We start from the raw sequence: 20,540 nt of genomic DNA, 5'->3' as shown, positions 1-20,540 counted from the left end.
TACTGTACAAAAAATGCAGATTAAAGTATAAAGTTACTTTCAGAGTAGCGTCTCTTGACTGAAAGCTTTTTAGATGTACAGTTTAAATGTGCAAATGAACTATTTCCATTTCTTGCATATCCTTTCTGCAACTTCTTATTCGTGCTTTGGTAACTCAGTTTTATCATGACCTTTAAAACATCAACATCCTGTGGGTAGCAGTGGCCAGGACTCAGAGCTACAACTGCAGCAGGACAGGCATTTTCACCCTACGCACGTTTTGCCACACCAGAGCTTGCCTGTGAGACACTGCAGTGCTGGTTTCCACCCCATGCTGTTTTCTAGCTGAAAAACCCGAATAATTTGAGTTCTGTTCTGGTGCTATCCATCAGCCCTAATTCTTGGCAGCTACTTAAAAGGGCTAATGATCTTGCAATGGAGTCATGGGACTTTGACTCATGGTCCCAGATTCAGCTCCAGGTTCCACCACCACCAGCCCCCACACTGCTCCAGCCCTGCGCTCCTCCTCAGCTGCCCCACCACCACCAGCGAGGATGCTGACACCCCACTCCTCCTGGGCCTCTCTCCCTAGGCTTCACACCATTTTGTGACAGTTAATGACACATTCAAGCTCGTCTCCCTTGACCTCAACAGAACTGCATGCCAAAATAAGTGAAAATATTGGCATGTGAAAGATGGATACTCTAAAGCTATGCAAGCATAACAAACCGTGTCATGGTTTCCTGTGGATTAAGCCACACCATCGCCTCCCCACACCATGTGCAAGAGCTTCCCATCAGCATAACCTCAATCCCACAATCTGCACCCCATCTCCAACTTCGCTACTTTCACTCCTTTATCTTTAGCAGCCCCCAACCACTGCAAGCCCCAAGTGAAAGGCCCCCAAACTCCATAGCATCACTCATCCCCTCCTAAACAACTTTCCCTAGGGTGTTCACCAGCTCCATAAAAGAGCTTGGACTAGCCAGCAAGTTGTACCCACCAGGAAGGAAACAGGCAATCCCCAGCATGGTTGCTTAACTCTTGAACTGAACCCTTTTTTAATGATGTTTTATGACATCCATAATAATGAATATTCCAGTGATGAGCACAGAAGCTGGATTCATTACTGCCTTGTGAATCATTACGGGCTTTTTCTAAACTGAGCAAAGTTTCCATATTTTTTGGGCCACATCTCACATCAGAGCTACACTTCAAGGAAGTGTTACAAATCAAAACAACTTCGAGGACAACACTACAAAGAACAAAACACTCAGCATTTGGAATGGCAAGAAATTGGGATTTATAAATATCCCCCAGATACATTTAGAATTTTTAATCCCTTTCACACTTTGGACTTCAACCCTTAAAAATGCAGGAAGAATGGTTCATTTTAAGCTTCTGGACATTTTTTCTTTTAATTTTATTTCCATTTTGGCTTGTGATGTGAACAGATCTGTTCAGTGACATTACACAGCACTGCTACGGAAAGCAAAAGTCTGCTCTTTTCTATCCTACACCAGTAAAAGAAAAAAAAATTCTTCCTTCTGACCCAAAGACCACAGAAAATAATATATTTGTCTAAAGACAAGTTTTGCAGCCAGTTGTCATATCTTGTACTAAACAGCAAAGTTGGAAAAAGCACACAAGCTTTGAATTACACAAGCTTTTCCTTCAAGTCTTTTTATTATTTTAATTTTCTGAATGGGTATATCTGTTTCCTTAAACACAATTCAGAGAAAGTTATCCTCCTTATTAATTGCAGCTTCTTTATAATACTCATTTAATTCTGTATCTTTTTTTTCCCATCTGCATTTACAATATTAGTGAAGAGTTCATGCTTCCAGGTAAAGATTGTTTTTTTGAACTGATAGGAAATCTTGTAAGGTCTTACGGTTGCAGTTTTTCTCCATAACAAACCCTTCCATTACGTAGCAGATTACATACCTTTAAAATATTCCTTTTCTTTGTGACACACATTGTCTTCCCTTCAGAAAGTAAAACTTTCCTAACTTAACTGTCAGTGACAGAAAGCAGGATTTTACAGAGCAAAAAAAAAACCAGAAAAACACAATTCACAGTACTCACAACTTAACTCACATTTCAAAGTCTTCTCATTTCCTTTCTTGCCTTTTCTTACAAACACCACAACCAAAACACATTTGTTTGCTTTGATTTTCAAAACTCCACTACTCCCAAACACAAGAAAATTTCTTTGCAACCCACTGAGGTTACTGGCATGTTACAGCTTTTGTTCCAGCCTTTGCAGACTTTCTAGAAAGCACAAAACAACTTACAGTTCAGATATGCCCTACATCTGTGCTGGGACTGGGCAAGCCCAAGACTGATGGATGTCACGGCCATCTCTGGCTCAAAAATCATATCATATGCAACCAGGACACATCACACCACTCTGTATCCCTGGCCCTACTTTCAAAATTGAAGGGTGACAACCCTCTTGGACTGCATATGCATGGAAGTTATTTTATTTATCTGGAAAACAAACCACCTCTGCTGTGTGTGAATTATGTGGTTGTGCTCAGTCTTTAGGAGACCAGAGTTAAGCCTTCCTGGTGCTGGCAAGCAGGGAGTTAGGTGTGGGTTAAACCCCACGTATGGCTGTAACCTTTCCACCTCCTTGGAGAAGCAAACTGTTATTATCACAAGTGAAACCTGGGATTTCTCTACAGCCTAGAAGATACTTGCTTTTTTTAAATCCCTCTTACAGAACTTTCTTTCCAGTCCTTCAGTGGCCACTGTGGTATGGGCAAGAAGATATTCAGAGCTTTGGTTTCCAAATCAGTTTGCCAAACTATGGGCTGTACAGAGAAAAACCCAGAAGTTCCTAAACTCTCACTGTCTGGACAACATGGCAAATTGGGCCAGTCTCCTATGGAGTCAAAATGCAAAGTCTTCTTCACATGCGCTGGAAACAATGTGGTACCAGATACCATCTTAGACCACACACTTGGGACTAAGGGCTTGAATTTGATGAGGCTATTTTGTCAACACTTGAAGCTGCCCCTTGGCCTCTTCCCTAAACTAATGGTGTCTCATAATCTGAGTCTAAAAGGACCTCTGTGGAAGGTCACAAGGCCTGCCTCCTTTCTTCGGAGTTGCTCTGCCTGATGAAGTTCCTCCTTGTGAACATTTAGAACAGGAACCTATTCCCCTCCGCTGACTGCCAATCCCACACAGACCAGCCTTGTACGCTAAAAGCAGACTACATAACCCTCTTCACATCTAGCTATCTTCTTTCCCTTCTACAGCTACCCCAGGGCTTTCCTTGCAACACCAACAGGTACTTCAAACCACAAAAGTCAACAAATGGATAGGAACCTCTAGGCTTGAATAAAGGTTCCCTCCAGTTAGGAAGGAACCTGCAGGCAAACTCAGACATTGTTCAGAAGGGGGCTGTGGTGTCCACACCAGCTAATTGGTCAGGGAAGCTTTGCTGCTGCAGAGGAACCTCAGAACCTTTCTGGACTCCCATACGTCTGGTTTGCATCAGCAGGTACACACATGACCTTTAGGTTGCCAGCAGAAGATGAAGTCAAATCTTTAAGAGCAAGCAAGATCTACTTTTCTTATTGGTGTTGCCTGTGTGAACATTAACACATGATTTACATGGCAGAGAAAAAACACGTGTTAATAGGGAGAGGGAATATTCAGTAGAGATACATTTTGCTACTCAATTTCTATTCTCAAGTAATAAAATTTAATGTAAGTGGTACTCTAGCAAATCAGCAGTAGCAATAAACTTGGTCAGAAGTTTTTGACTATAAACGCATTCCAGCCTCTGGTTTTTTTCCTTGAATTTGGAAGGAGGTTTAATATCTCAGTACAATTCAGCCCATGTTAAAGACATTTCTAGGAAAAGGCACATATCCTACAGCAGAGCTCATTTAACAGTCACTTACCAGCAACAAACTTAAAGCCTTTATTGGCAGTTTCAATTTCTGCTCTGCATGATTCATTTATCCCTGGGATAGGCCTGAGCAAGGGATTCTCCCAGCAAAAGACACACTAATCAAATTATTTCAAGTCAGTCAGGTATTCGCTTTATGCCATCCGGCCCCGATGGCAAAATCGCTTGTAATAGCAGATCTCCCAACATTAGAGGAAAAAAATATCTTCACAGGCTAAACACGGGCTTAATCACAGCCAAGAGACAAAGCTCCTACAATCAGAAAGACATAGTTACCACTGTCTCATTCTCACTCCTAGCCTTCCACGCTGTGCTGGGAAGTGGCTTATATACATATACATAAAGGTCTTTCCCAGCCTGAACAATTCAGTGTTTCTATGACACACACTCTCATTTCAGACACACATTAGACAAAACACGAAATTACCCTCACACGCAAGGCAGCATTGCTACATTGCATCCCAGCGGCTGGCACGGAGAGGATGGATTTTTGCAAGATGCTGAAAGATCCTGGAACTGAGCAACAAACCTGAAACAGCTTGAGGCTCTCCACCCCTCTTTCTGGGCAGTTGTGTTTCATACATCCGTCATGTGCTGGTACTTTTACACATCAACCCTAGCTAAAGACACCTAACCTGCCAAATTTCAGTGTCAATTATTTCTTACCTCTGTCTCACCCTGGGTGACAAACTGAAAATTGAGAGGTTTAGTGCACTTTCACTACAACCTGGTTACTGAAGGACAGGTTGCAGCATCAGTTTGTCTGCTGGGCACCTGCACTGTACATCACGGCAGCTAGCTGGCAATGGAAAGTACAGGAAATACCAGCTCTTGCCCCAGGAGCAGACAGCAAACATGGGTAAAAGATAAGCAGTGATAGCAATAACTGTGGGGGTTATTATTTTCCTCTGCTCCTACCAACCTCTCTAAACTCCAACAGCTTTCATCCCTCTCACTTAAGAGAGCCATTCAGGCTCCCACCTCCCCTGGTGCCCTTTCTCTGTACCTGCCAATGCTGCTCTTGCTCTCATCATCTTTGAAAATGGAAATATTTCTTCTCGGCCATATAGTTTTTGATGTTGACAGCTTTTGTTCCGCACAGGAAGAACCTCCTGCACACCTTGCCAGCCTTTCCCCCATGGCACCCTTGGCTGTAAGAAAAGGCACTGCCTCCTTTAAGATCATGATGCCACCACCACCACTGCTACTTCCTATGTTCTCAAATCCAATGCAAAGGGCAGTCACATGCTCCTGTTTATACATCCCATAATACAAGGCTGCTATTTATCAATAAATGCCTTGAGGTGCAGAGCAAAGCCCAAGCTAATAAAAATCTGCTGGGATTATCTGCTGGTGTTTCACATCAGCAACAGCAGTGACCAAGCAAAACTGAAGGGGAACTGAGGATGGGGCAGAGAGCATAGAAAGAGTAAAGAGCAAAAGAAAGGGGGTGCTGCAGGTATTTGAAGAGTTGGGGAATAAAGAAGGAGGAAAAGGCAACAGAAGTAGAGGCCAACTTCTTTTCTTTTTCTTTTTTATTTTACACTTGCATCCAAGGCATTAAAGAATGAATTAAAATATACATGGGCAAACAGATACTCGCTATGTTTTGCTCAATAAATAATTAACCACTGGAACCCATGGCTGCAGGATAACTGCTGGAAAAATGACTTGCAGTGATTAAAAAAGGATTAAATGGGTTTTACAAGCAACAGTATCTGTTGTTAAACATGCTAAAATAAAATTACAAGAGTTAATAATCCATTTGCTTCAGGGCATAAACTAATCCTCATCTAAGGGCAGCAGAGATCTGCTTGCATGTCAGTTCGATATCTGGCGCAACAACTCCTCTCCATCGACAAGCAGTCCTTGCTTTTGATTCCTGGCATTTAAAAATTGTCTTTCTTGCCTGAAAAAGAGAGCATGCTATTGCTCAAGCCTTCGACTGACCTCACATAATTAAGTGGAGTTTACCAGACATATCATTTCCTTGAGGAGTGGGGGTGAAATGCATGAAAAGGGAAGAAAACAGTTTAATTGCTCCACATTTCAGTATTCTGTTCTCAGTTTCTTTAAATACAGTTGTCAGGGCACTAAAACCAAGCACATGAGTTGAAACTGTTGTAAAAAGCTTAAAGACATGAACAAAGGACACAATCTATGAGTACTTTTCAGTGCAAGCAGCCAAATCATTTCATGAGAAAATAAAATCTTTAGTAAAGCCAGCAAGGGAAGATTTTTAATGTATTAGAACAGAAGAATTTACTCTGCCTGGTAGTAGCTAAAGCATTATCTAATATCATAGCCTGATTCTTAAATATGGAATAGGGTTGACACACAAACTCCTCTAGATGATGATTCCAGCCCTCTCCAAATCCAAACCCATGAAGCTAACCAATAGATTAGCTAGTCTCCCAAATAATTGCTTCTGGACAAAACACAACATGGGGTGTGACACATCCAATGCTCCGATGTGGTTGTGAATTTTTGGTTTCAAGCACCAGTCTGCACTTTCCCACAGGTAGGATGGCTGCATGCTGGGGACACTCCTCCCCTGGCTCAGGATAGCTCCTGGAAGAACAAATCTTGAACACAAGCACTGCAGAATTCATTCCTCGAGTGACCTTTCCCTCCAAACTCCCAGGCTAAACCCACCAGTTCGATTGCTCTACAAATTTTTATTACTATTTTTTCCTTTTAGGGGGGTGCAAATTATAGGTGTCTCAGTTTGGCAACCCAAATGATCAACATTAGAAGTTTTTTAGTTCAAAATTTTAGTCTTCAAAAAAGGACTTTGCAATGGTCCACATTAACTCACTAGCAACTCAGACTAACCATGTTCAGAGTGCTTCTGCAAAATTTGGCACTGACCACCCAACAGATCAGTATCAGTGCTGGAACACCACGTTAAATCACAGCCAAAGCAAGACATATAAAATGCCTGTTAAGAGAAAGAACAAAAACAACAATAACAAAAAAAAATTCAAACAAACAAACAAAAAACACCTCTGAAACTTAAATTATCTTTACAGAGAATGCAAGCATACTGTTTCAAACTGTATGCATATATTCCCTCTCCTCCCCTACTGCTGAAACAGCAAAGCATGCATGGCAGATGGCGTGATTCATCTGAAAATTACTCTAGCAGCACTCTATTAGCCTCTAAGGAGTAAACTAGGATAAAAATATTCTGAATGTTAACTAAAAGTAGGCAGTTGTCATGAGGAGTCGTCAGGTCAGTCTACTTGCTTAGTTTGCAGAATTTTCCTTTCAATCAGCAAGAAGCACTACTCATGCAGATAACATCACTTAGTTGTTCTACCTACCAGGAATTATTGCAAAGGCAAGGGAAGCAACTGGGGCACAAAAAGGTTTATTTTCCCACACAAGTAAAAATGTACCAGCTATGGTCAGGCCAAGAGACACTACACCGCATTAACAACGGCCTCAGCCATTCCTGGTGAGATGGGATAGATTCAGTTTCTAGGGACTGCACATTTTAGCTAGGAGAGCAACTTCCCACATGCCCAGTAGCTGAATGTAAATCTGCTCAGTGGAAAACACGGAAGAAGGGACCTCAGGAAGTCTGTCCTTGCCCCAAGGTATCAGTAATTATGCCCATCAGCCCACATGGCACACAGAGTAACTTGCCAGGGAAGTGACAAAACGAATGCCTGCATCACATTCAGTGTTAGAGCAGCCTGATGAAAAACGCAGTTAGAGCACCACGCCATGTGTCCTCCTGCTTCACGCAAAAGGCAGGAGTCAGTGGTGCTGCATGTCTTCTTCCAGAGAAATTAAAAACCCATAGGAAGCAAGGAATTGGGTTCCCAGATGCAAGGAATGCTGAGCACTTGCTCAGTGACCTGTTGGACTAGCACAGGATGCTTCCAACTGAAACACCATCACTCATTTGAAAAAAAGAAACAAAACACAGTCTTAGGTGGTTCAGACTATGCTGACAGTAAAAACTCACTACAGTGCAGCACACTGCGCCAGGACTGACTACTCTAATTGCCTGGGCTCTGGGCCCCAAGATAAAAAACTCCTTCCCAAATAAACAGTCCACAAGAACTGATTTATTTTTCTGCTCCATCAACAATAATCGTCAGTACACAGAAGCTGAGCATTTGGTGTGCTTTAATATGCAAGTTAACCAGGTGAAGCCAGTAATGCAGTTGCCCTCATCTTTGGGGAGAAGGTGGTGAAACTGTGCTTAATGTCATCTCTTCAAAAAGGCGCTTTCTACATATGTATACGCTACCACGTCAGCCTCGTTGCATAAGCAGGTTGTGCAATCATTGCAAATTCATTTACATCTTCTGTTCCAGAGCTCCAGAAATGGGAAGGAGGGATCACTGTCAAAGGAAAATGTGGGTTTTGCAGGAGTGGTCTCCTTGGCCACAGGAGGATGGTCTGAAGAGACGAGGAAAGCAGTGGGGAAAGCACCAGGACTCCATCCCTAATGCCTCTACTGCTCACGCAGAGCAAGCGTTTGGAACAGTTTTAGTTAGAAACCTCAAAGCAAAGAATGACTTCATAGCATCAGGGGATGACTAGCACTGGCTTGGGCTGCAACCAGAGAAGATTATGGTTTCTCCTTTTAATGCTTATGACTATGTCATTGCCACAGAACTGTAAAGAAGAAATAGGCAAGAGTGCAGTATCAGGTTTTCACAGACTGTACAAACTGGATTATTCAAGAGTGACTCAAGTTTCCTAACAAGCATGGAGAAGTTTGCACTAAGATAGCATCTCTTGATTTTTCCCAAAATCAATTGCAACAGGCTGCATTTTAAAATACTTCTTTAAACTCCCATCCTCCTTCGTATTTCAAGGCAACATTTAGTGGATTTACCACACTTGTGCATAAGGAGGACACAAAATACAAACAGTGCAAGGGACCAGATCCTAGATCAGCAGTAAAACCCCACCAGCCAGAATATACACACACACAGTGTTGGGAGAGATGCTCAGCTCTCACAGCAAAAGTAAACCCTTGGCCATAAAAACCTGACACCATAGTTTTACTTGGAGGCTGAGCATATTCATCAAGGAAAAAGGAGAAAAAGGCAAAAAAAGTAATCCCTCAACTTAAGCCAAAAAAGAATGCTCTTGGTTCAGCCCTCTCCATCCATCTCTGAGGTTTATAAGCATTTAGAAAAACACTGAACTGGCTTCCAGCTATGCCTTAATACCATCTCAATGATGGCAGGGCCAAGATACCATTAAAACTATGCAAAAATAAAGCTGCTCTAAGTTAAACAAGCAGCCACACTCGGGGGTCTTCACATCACAAAAAAGGAAGCGGGATTTTTTTTGTATATCTTCCTCTGCTACAGATTTCTAGATATTAATCAAAACCTAAAAATATCTAGCTAGATAGAAATGAGTAGTGCATTTTTAGTTACGTTTAATTTATATAGCACAATTTGATCAGATCTCACATGAGCCTGCATCCTCACCCTGAATTTCAAATAGCTTCTGGTTTGAGCTGCAGACGCATCAGCTCAGCTCAAAGAGGCAGGGCTGAATCAAGACATACATAGCAGCAACTGCAAATACCCCAGCATGACCTAGCTCTGGCAATTCAATGTTCTCCAGCACCACATCATTTTAAAAAATTAGTTGTAGTAAAAATCTATCTAAAAAAACCTAGTAGTAATAATAATCAATCTAATCAATACACATTTATCTTGAAACAACACTTCACAGAATCATAAAATGGTTTGGGTTGAAAGAGACCTTAAAGATTTTCAAGTTCCAACCTCACCACCACAGGGACACTTTCCACTAGACCAGGTTGCTCAAAGTCCCTGGCCTTGAACAAGTCCTGGCCTCCAAGGATAGGGCATCCACAGCTTCTCTGGGCAAACCGTGCCAGCGCCTCACCACCCTCACAGTAAAAAAAAATTTTCCTCATATCTAATCTGCATGTACTCTCTCTCAGTTTCAATCTTCCACCTTAGCACAAGCATTGCTTCCCTCACCTGAACCTCCAGATACACTGAAAGATCTTACTGAGGAGCAAAGGCAGCAGCATGGTATCCTCTGGAGAGGCCCAGGGATGTACCTTAACTGATCTAAGTAGTGAGAAATGTATGCAGTGAATCACTACAAACTTCTCTGGTAACTGCAAAGAGGAAATAGGATTACTTTCCCTGACCTCCTCCTCACTCCTGAGCAGTAAGCAGGACAGGACCCACCAATGGGCCTGGCCCACAGAGGCATTTCAGCAGGACTCGCTGGCAGGCTGTGCTCCTGCACCAGGCAGCTGCCAGGTCACGCTCCAACCCTCCCTGAAATCTGCACAGCAGCACCCTGCCAGCAGCGGGGCAGCAGCCAGGCTCCAGGCTCCCCCAGGAAGCCTTGTGCTCCCAGCTCCCCACACCTCCTAGTGCCAGCCTCCCCTTGGAGCAGCGCTCAGCCCCACATGCTGGGGTGCTGGAGCCTGGCAGGGCAGCGCTGCAGGGGAAGCTGTGAAGGGCAGGGAAAGAAGAGAGGGTCAACCAAACAGTGACAAATTACACCTGCTAATTGCACTTTCCCACGCGTAAACAACAACAGCACGTATAATCCCTCCGGCCTCACAGCACCAACAGGATGCCTTCAGAGAGCCCGGTTTTCTGGGAGAAGGGGTTGGGGGGTGGCAAATAATTATACTGAATTTGAAGATTCAGATTTGAAAAGAATATTTTTGGAAAAAGAAATCAACACGTTAACAGTGAGCAGGAGCACAGAGCACATAATCCTTTCACATCCTGACAGTGTAGAACTGCGGAGGCCTGCTATGAAGCACGTCTGAATAACAGCATCTTCATTTCTTGAATATCTAATTAGGAGTTTCTATATATTGCAAAGCATTGCTATAAGATATAATTTAGTTGGCAAACACTAAAGATCTCAGTCTGTAAGTATGCTTTTGGCAATCAAAATTCAAATCTGGATATATATCCAAGATATGTATGCCACCGGTACTTTTTTTTTAAGTCTAACAATTACAATCAAATTAGCAGATTAACTCATATCAGTTTTAAGCAAATGCAAGCTACAAGCAAATGAGCCTACACCACCACCACCACCACAACAGTGTATTTTTGGATTGTTAGTATCCTTACTCCCATTAGTGACTTCACATATATTTAACACATATTAAAGGGCAGTAAAAATCTAAGAAGGCTACGGATGCCAGAATCCAGCACCAACTTAAAACTCACATATGCCAAAAAACATTTGCAACTGCGCCGATTCCCGCTGTGGGAACTGAACGGCAGATTCATATAACACAATGGGCAACAAATCCATTCCTTTAATTTCAGTCGCCAAATTTTAATTAATCTTCATCCAGGCAAACACCAAGCATTTCTGCTGATCTTGCAGGATGTAAGCTCATTTGCACAATAAATGCGGTTTAACAAGTCGCCACATTTATAGCAAGTTGCTTCAGTCTTATCTAACTGCACAGTTTGAAAAGTCAGTGATGGGTAAGTGAAACCTCACCCACGTCACAGTTTCTGGAGTTAAGCACAAGAAAACTGAACAAGTTGCTACCTTGCCATTGCAAGTGAGACTGCCAACAGTATATTGACAGTTAGAGCCCACATTCTGAATTATGCGTAAGCCCCTTATCCAGGAAGGGAAAAAAGCATGCACTTTTGAGTTTCTCCTACAAAATTAATGTCCCTATTCCAATGCTCCAGATTAAAAAAAGGCCTCAAGGCCTGGCTATGCTGGGGGGCACAAAGCAGAGACCATCAGAAGAGGGTTCTGCCACGAGAATGGGCAAGTGGAGCTGCCCAGGAGCTGCTGTCCATCCATCCACACAGGGACAGCTCCAGTACGGAAATTTACAACCAGCTCCAGGTGACCAGGAGTGGTGTAGGGCCCTCCCAGATACAGCACTTTTGCTCACTTGCCACCCTCCTCCTCTGCAGCATCAACAGTGGAAGGACAGCAGTGCCAATACCGCCAGGCTACGGAGCTGCAGGTCAGCCTCACCTCTGCATCTCCTGCCTCATGCACTTTCAGATTTCCTCAGAACCAGCTTCCATGGACAGCACAAAGGCTGCTCACACTTTCCACTCCTAACATGTTCACACACTGCTCATTCCATCTCAAAAAGGTTTTAATTTCTTGATTTCTGCACATGATGAAAATTTCATTCTGGCAGTAACTAAATTAAAGGAGAGGCATCTCTAGCATTTTCAAAGGGAGACACCAACGTGCAAGAAGCAGAGAACTGCCCACTTCATCATTTCACATCCTGGAGCAGAAGCAGCATGGAGGCCTGGCACTAAGTGGCCTCTGAGAAAGAGATACAAAGGAAAAATTAAGATGCTACTAAAATAGGAATTCTTACATATTACAGAGCACAGCTAGAAGATACCACATAGCCAGCAAATATTATGGTTACAGGCATCTCTGCTTGCAAGCACTTTTTTGGTAATCAGTCCAAATTTATATCTGAATATGTACTATTTCAGAGACTATGTCTGCAGTACATTCTCTCAAGTACACATGTGCCAGGCCCCAGAACCTACATCCCTTCCACCTATGTGGCAACAGCCTTGACAAAATTAAAAAGGAGCCCCACATGCCCACACCAACATGAGCCTAGATTGCACACACGAGTAAAGCACTTGGAGAAGCATGGGCTACTTAGAAATGTGATCACAGCCATCCCTGGCTGTGAATGCACTTACAGCTGCATGGATTCCTTACATTCCCAAAAACTAGATCCTAAGACTAGAACAAGAGAAGACTAGTATCTTTAAGGTTAATTAACTCTAGAACAAGACATATTTTCAAACAGAGCTACAGCATCATTGATACTGTGCAGTGACACAAGATGCCTTTAACAACTCAGTAAGTTGTCTGAGTAAACTGAGTGCTGCCCTCTACTCCTCCAGCAATTCCCAACCTGTTTGAGGCAGCAGCTGTCAGAGTTCCCAGGAGGTTTTGAGCGACTACATGTTTAAAGCTAGAGCCACTTCTGGTCCTATCTACCCCAAACCAAATCATTGCTAAGCCTTTACCATTCATTACAGAAGTGCTTCAAAACTTAACACATCTGCCTCCTTAGATATCATTTTAAGCAATCTAGTAAAGATCAGTATCCACTACAGAAATCCAGAACAAGCATGAGGCCTAATGAAGTTCTTCAAAGATAATAATCAATCCAGTAAAAGCAGCTGACTTAGGTTTTTTTATTCTTCCATCTGCTCTATTAGGAATGGACACCTACCGAGAAACCTCACAATGCTGCACTGCTCACTTAAGATATCTGCATATCACAAACTACAGTGCAGGAATGATGCACCTTTGTTTGACAAGCACACATGATTAATGTTAACTAAGTATATTTAGAAATAACACTTAAATGTGAATAGCACTTGTCTTCATAGATCAATTCATGCTGAAGCCCTCTGTGAAGCAGCAGAGATGCTGTTCTTCAAAAAGTGACTCTTCCAAGTGCACTTAATTTCTGAAGTGCAACCTATCATCACCAAGTGCAGTGTTTCCCCAATATTTAAAATCCATTTCAGCGACCAGACTGACAAACAAAATGCTACAAAACTCATTAAAATATTAGTATGCACTACCATATGCTTAACTATGACTAGCTGCAGCCAGCATCAGTGAATTTGAAGTTCCTTCCCCACAATATGCATCTTTTACATATTTCTTAAACAGGAAAACAATAAACTGTTTATTAGGTTATCTTCACTATGTCTTACTTTATTATTCATTACTCAAGGTTATAAAATAATTTCCATTAGAAATTCTTGTTTCATATATGAACTTTCTCCCAAAACAGAAGGGGCTGAGGGTTGAATCTCTGTAGCCACAGGCCTACATATTTCACAGATCTGTGGCTGCAAAATATATCTGCATTTTTATTCCAGAAGCCAAGCACTCATTTTACAAAATACTCACCAGTTGAGTAAACAGAGATGCACATATTTAGGCAGCATCATGCTTTGGAAACCAAAAAAATCTGAGCAGGCATCTCAAGACTACATAATTTCTGGAGCCCTACTGAAAAACCCAAACCACCAAAAGTATTGCCTATCTTACTGTTGACCATTGTATTAAAAAGAAAAAAGGAAAAAGAGAAAAAGAAAACAACCTCACATACCTCACCTAAACATCTTTATCTCTTTGTACCACACTGCTTCCCCTTTCCATCACAGGCAGCAAAAACTCAAGTTCCCTAAACAACCAACTTCACTGACAACTCGTAAAACCATGTGATATGAAAATAATGATAATAAGGAAGCAGCTGAGCATGTCATAAAAAAACACAGTGGCAGAGAGCAGTTACCTAGTCTTTGTATTGAAGTTCTTTAAAGTCAGGCACTTCAGGAAAATTTAGTTCATTATGTCAGTATACAAAGCCACTCACCCGTTTCATTTTGGTGTTACGTCTTACCTGTAATCATACAAGTAACTGAACAGCTATCACAGCAAACAGAAAATGGGCAAAGAAAATTAAGAGAAAATTAAAACATAATTCAAGGCCCTGTTGGGAAGCTCAAAAGCACTCCTACAGCTTCACCGTGAGTTATGCAGGCACAGGTGAGGAGAGCACCTTGCACCTGCAAAGATTGAGCTGAATTTTCACACCTGAAACTAAGCAAAATGCAAGCTGGTGACTCACAAACAATGTAGGCTGCTACAAGAGGCATTTTGGTGGCAGTGAGCAGGTATGCAAGGCACTAAATAGTTTTCTCACAACAAGGTGGGCTGAGGCCAGGTGTCACAGCCGAGCAGACTCAACTGCAGCTTCCAGCTGTTGAGGCTATTACTAGTGCCACATATAAAAAGGTAGGACTGTATAACATTTACCCTGACAGAATCCACAAGCAGAAAACCAAATATACACACTTCTGTCTGCACGTGCATGTGCATGTGCTAAATGAATGTACAGTACAATACATGATGCTGGAGGGACCACAAACCACCTGGGGAAGCATCTTAAGGAACAGAGGTAAGTGCCCAAAGGTATGTAACCAGTACTAAGGGAATACGCAGTTTGAGTTAAAGGTTATCTTCAATTGTGATTTTCCCACCTAAAAAAAAAATCATAATAAAAACCTCATAAAAATCATCCTTAAGGTCCCTTCCAATCCAAACTATTCCATGACTGTGATTCTATGTACTCGTTTCAATTTTAATAAATCATCTAAATTTCCACAATTTAAGTTGTTCACTGATCTAGACTCAAAAGCTTTGAACAAATTCAGTGAAGATTATTCTTGATTTTTCAATCTTTCTAATGTTTTTTACTCCCTGTGATTTTCAAACCAAATACAAGAGATCCAGAACAACCCAGAATTCATTTCACACAGAGACCAATTCACTACAAAATAGTGCTGACCACAGAGTATTTCTATGTAAGACCACCCAAAGCACCTGTTCCATGCCTGTTTTGTCCTCAGGCTTTCAGGCTTGCATCCACTCATCCTTCTGCAGCTAGATAACTGTTCTCATTCCTTTGACAATAGCAACAACTAAACTTAGGTGAACAAGCTTCCTTGGCACTAGAAGCCCAAGAGGTAGACATGCCCACGGGACCTTAACACTTGCCACTAAGAAAAATCAACAACATATCCACCTCCAGATGAGTGACACCAAAACTCCATGTTACCTGTTCAAGGAAAGTTACAGGGTTTTATTTGAACCCATCTTCAAAAGCAGACTGAAAGGATGAGACCATTCAAGGAAGCTTAACTATGACAGCTCCTTTACAATAAATCTCAACACTTGCCATAAAGCACAGACATCATGAACTATGCACATCACAGAGATGTTTTATATTTTATATATGATGATTAGCCAAAAAGCCATCATACTTGTGTCAAGAAATAGTTATCTCCCGCTGCAGTGAGTTCTTGTCTCTTCCGTCTCAAGCCTTGTGTCTTTCAGTACATCAGGTAAGGAAAAATGTTGCTTTCACTTGACTACTATACTACAAGAAAAGTTTCATTCTTCTATGCAACCTTCACAACAATTTGTTATCTCTGAGGCAGATCTTGTTCTTGCTTCAGCTTTCTCTGAGCAACACGGGTCACTATCAGCACCCATTCACAACCAACAATGCAGCAAGTCTGGCAGAGCACATCCCTAGTGCTTCATTCAAGGCAGCCACCCCGCGGGGGTCATCGGGACTTTGCTCCCTTAAGAGTTCCACAGGGGGTTTGTTCATAAAGCAGAGTTTGTGACAAGAAAGTCTGGAACAAACTACTCTGTGTGTATAACTGAGAACAAGTTTACCTACTTAAATACTTTCGTGTTAGTGATAATTTTATGTTAATACCTTTGGCTTATACCCTTATTTTAAAAGCCATTTTTATTTTAATGTTTTTATTCGGAACTTGGATGCTGTTTTGAGCTCCTAGCAGATAATGTCGACACCTCTGAACTGTATTGTGAAAATGTATTATAGTGAAAAATGAAAAAGCAGCTCAATATCAGGTATTAAATCACGGCAGAACATATTCACAAGCATTAGAACAATTAGCCCTCAACTTCTGGCTGAGAAACACAGCCTTGCCACTATGCAGAAAGTGCACATTCTTTGTAAGTTCTTGTGTGTTTCATACATTCTGTGAAGAATTTGAACGGTGCCTTATTGCACTTGTAAACATGCAAACGCCAAGAAGACAAAGTGTCTCGAAGTTTTATTTAAAGAGAAAAAAAAAATACCCCCCGTTTGTCAGCCTGCGTCAGCAGTGCACAATGTACTCCCAGCCCTAAGTCAGTGCCAGGCTCTAAGGCGAACCCGTGCTCCCTCTGTCAGCAGAAAAGTCTGTCGCTAATCTGTGCTCATCTCTGCAGCGATGTTCCTCCTCTGCGGGGCCCTCAGCTGACTCAGGCTTCGCTCCCAGCCCCACGCCTGCACCTAGAGCGGGTCCCCAGACCACGGGCAAACCTACAGCTCCCAAACTGGGAAAAAATAAAAGCAATCCTTCCCCAAGCTGAGCTGTGGAGAACTGGTGATAAACAAGGCAAACGGGCTGCACGCCTCTGCCAGGTCAGTTATAGCATTGACACCCAGTGGCTGCTGAAAACTAAACTTGAAAGTATGTTTAAGAAACTCTGCACTTCCTTGGCTTCAGTGGTAAAACCTTCAAGCATGCAACTTTGAGAGCAGCCTGGCAGTTACGCAGCCAAAGGGACAGGAGCAACACATGCCCGATGCATAACACAGTGACTATTAAATTACGGAAGGAGAGTTCATGTGTATTTACCCAGCAGCAGTGGCAGGGTATGTACTGCACTCTACCAGAGGGTACTGCAGCCAAAACACACACCAGAAAGGGCTCTCCCTGTCACAGCAGGGTATGTGGGCATAGGAAGTGCTCAATCTGTTAGAGGGAGGTGCACAATGCTTCTTCCTTGCTGAAGCACCACAGGATGAGCAGCAATAAAATAGGAAGCGCCTGGTAAGTTACACAGCTATCAGTGTTTCTTACTTGCTCGCTTGAATTTGGGAGCTCTTTGATTTTATTTTGGTTTGTTTGGCTTTTAGTTCTTTTCTACTCATTCTGAAAAGGCACTTAAGGAGACTAAAATACCACTGGGAAAAAACCAGAATTTTCAAGTGACAAGTTACCTTATTTAAAAGTTGTCAGGTATCAATCACTTCACTCCTATTAAAGTTTTTCATGACAGATGTCTTCAGACAATTATCCTTTAAATTTTTTACTCAAACACACCACTAGAAACTAACAAACTACTTTTAAAAACCCTAAAAGCTTTCAGCTAAAGATGAGTTGCAGATAAACCTGCATTTCCCTAGCAGGATGTTGCTTACCTCTAAAAAAAAAAAATTGTAAAAATCGGATGTAGCAAACATTCCTAGCAGTGCAATTAAAAACTCATAAATACAGGATTTGAGTTGACACTTCAAAAAAAAAAAAAAAAAACCAAAAAGACAGGGCCAAGCAAACTCTTTGCTTTGCTTCCCAGTATTTGTATACCTAACTGGAACTAAGTCCCGAACACAGCAGAGCGCGCCGATGCCGTGCGAGATGCGCGCACCTCACGCATTTATTGCCATCCCTCAATCCCTCACAGGGCGGAGGAGGCTCTGCCCGTTCGCAGACGGCACAAGCTCCTTCTGACAATGCTCTCACGCAACAGTGTCACAAAACCCGGCGCTGCCTCCGCCGCGCACGGGGACACGGGTGGGTGACGCTTTCTCGACAGAGGCCTCGGAGGGAGAGGATTCATTCGCAGCAGCGCTAAGCCTTTATGACCCACGGGGATGCAAAGCTGGAGGGTACCATGGTCCTGGCGCTGCCACCGCGGGCACACAGCCCCAGCGCAGCTGTCTGGGGGCAGCCGGTGCCCGCGGGTCCCACAGGGGCTGCGGTGGCAGCGCCGCAGCCGATCCCACCGCGGGGCTCCGGCCGGCGCGGGGCTGAGCAAGAATCCCGGCCGCCAACAGGTTTGTCCCACCGCTCCGCTAAGGCGGCGGGGATTGCGCTGCGGGAGGGAGGGAGGGAGGGAGGGAAGGAGCTCCGTCCCACCACGTAACACGAGAAAGACGCTCCCGCAACCCAAGTTTAACAAAGCCATCGGGACAAATACTGCAGCTTACTGATTAAACACACGGTACTTCTGCGACCCTTGTTCTGCCTCCGCTCTTTCCCCATCCCTGTTTGCCTCTGTCCGCGCTCCGCCGCCCGACGGCAAAGCCCCGCCGCGCCGGGGCGGACGGCACGGACCGCCCCCGCTCCGAGCCCGGGCCCGGGCAGCGCCGGAGCTCCCACGGCACCCCAGCACACGGGTGCTAACCCCGGGCCCCGCCGGCCGCCCCGCGGGCGCAGGAGGCGGCGGCGCTCCCGCCGGCTTTGCCCCGGAACGGCGCCGTGACACCGCGTGAACTTTTGCTTTCGGCAGGGCAAGGCTGGGGGGGCGGAGAGCGCAGAGCTGGGGGGTGGCCCGGTCCCTCCAGCGCCCCAGCGGCGGGAGGGCTAGAACGCTTTTCTCCCTTAGGAGTTCTCCTTTTGGAAAGGTGAAAAAAAAGTAGCAATGCGAGGTTAAACTCAAAGCGCGGAGCCGGAGCACTGCCGGCACCATGCAGCCGGAGAGGGCGGCGTGCCCAGCCGCCTGCAGCGCCGCGGCTCCTGCCCGGGCTGGCGGAGCCTGCCGGGACCCCCTCCGACGGGGCGTCCCCCACCACCCGCCCCTTACCTTCCAGCCGGCCGAGCTGTTACTGTCGCCCTTATCCTTGAAGTAGGGGACGCTCTTGACCATCCACTCGTAGATCTGGGAGAGGGTGAGCCGCTTCTCGGGGGAGCTCTCGATGGCCTTGGTGATGAGGTCCGCGTAGGACAGGTTGCCCCACGCGTTGCGACGCGACGAGCTGCTCTTGCGGGGCTGCCCGGCCACGGGGCCCGGTGACAGACCGGCCACGGGCGGCGGCACCGGCGGCACCGGCGGCGGTCCCGGCGGGTGGAGGCGGCAGCCGGCATCGGGCGCCGGGAAGTCCCCGCAGCGGCAGGCGGCAGCCTCGGGGGGAGCGGCGGCGGGGGGCAGGGGCCCGAAGTCCTCGCTCTCCTCTAGCAAGCTGAGGTTGCTGATAAAGTCGGCGCTCAGCGCTCCCGAAGCGGCGGCCCCGGCCGCGGCTCCGGCTGCCCCATCGGGCTGCCCGCCGCACGACGGCGCCGGGCTGGAGGTGGCCGAGCTGGGGGGGTTGAACTCCGGCCGTGGCAGAGGCCAGGTGCAGGAGCGCGGCCGCGGCAGCGGCTCGAAGTCGGGGTCGATGTCCACCAGCTGCGGTGCTTCGGCCATGGCGGGGCCGGGGCGGGAGCGCGGCGGCGGCGGAGGCAGCGGGGCGGCTCGGGCTCAGCGCCGCCGCCCCATGCGGGCTCCGGGCGCGGATCGGCGCGGCCCCGACGGCGCGACCGCCAACTCTCCTGGCCCCACCGCCCTAAACCTCCGGCCTGACTTCCCGGCCCCGCCGCCCTAAACCCTGCCCCTGCCCTGCTCCCGGATCCCTGCCCTCCGCGGCAACTGCAACAGCAGCGACCCGGCCGCCCGGCGCGCACCGACTGGAGCGACCGCCCCGCGCGGGCCCGCCTCCAGCGTCCCTCCTCCTCCTCCTCCTCCTCCTCCTCCTCCCGGCGGGGAGGGACAGCCCGCGCCGCGCCAATGGCAGCGCCGCGCCGCTGCCCGCCTCCCGCCGCGGGGCCGGTTTGGCAGGAGGGTGCCGGTGCCCCCGTGCTGCTTCTGGGTGGTTTTTGTTTCCCGGCGGCGCAGCGGGGAGAGGAGCGGCGAGCGGGCGGCCGGCGGTGCCCCCCGCGGCCGGGGCTGCCCGAAGGCAGTAAGTGCTCGCACGGCGAGCCGCGGCGGGATGGCCACGGAAAATGCCCCCGCGAGTGTTTCTACCTCGGTCGCGGCCGGCGGGGTCCTGCCGTCCGCATCGACGGGCCCGGTGCGTGTGGCCGCCGGGGATGATCGGGGGCGCGGGAGCATCCCTCGGCTGCAGCGGGGCGGCTGGGGGAGTGCGCGGAGCGGGGGGCGTCTCCCCGTTCCCACCAGCATCCCGGCCGCGCCGGCTCCGTGCGGAGCGCTGCTGCCGCCCGGCTGCCCGCCCCGCGGGGGCCCTGGCAGCCCCGCA

General features: G+C 46.0%; 1 protein-coding gene across 1 annotated transcript in view; it reads right to left on the bottom strand.

Moving 5' to 3' along the window:
* The window catches only part of FOXO1 (forkhead box O1), a 61,830-nt gene extending 41,853 nt beyond the window's left edge, over window positions 1–19,977 (bottom strand). The window contains exon 1 of the mRNA XM_085060856.1: window positions 19,112–19,977. Within this exon, the coding sequence (XP_084916982.1) occupies window positions 19,112–19,711 (600 nt within the window). The 5' untranslated portion in view covers window positions 19,712–19,977. The remainder of the gene's footprint in view (window positions 1–19,111) is intronic.
* Between the last annotated feature and the right edge of the window lie 563 nt (window positions 19,978–20,540).

This window comes from Lichenostomus cassidix, chromosome 1, assembly GCF_008360975.1.
Source record: "Lichenostomus cassidix isolate B80296 chromosome 1, HeHo_3.0, whole genome shotgun sequence".
NCBI lineage: Eukaryota > Metazoa > Chordata > Aves > Passeriformes > Meliphagidae > Lichenostomus > Lichenostomus cassidix.
This window is presented reverse-complemented; position numbering and strand designations above follow the sequence as displayed.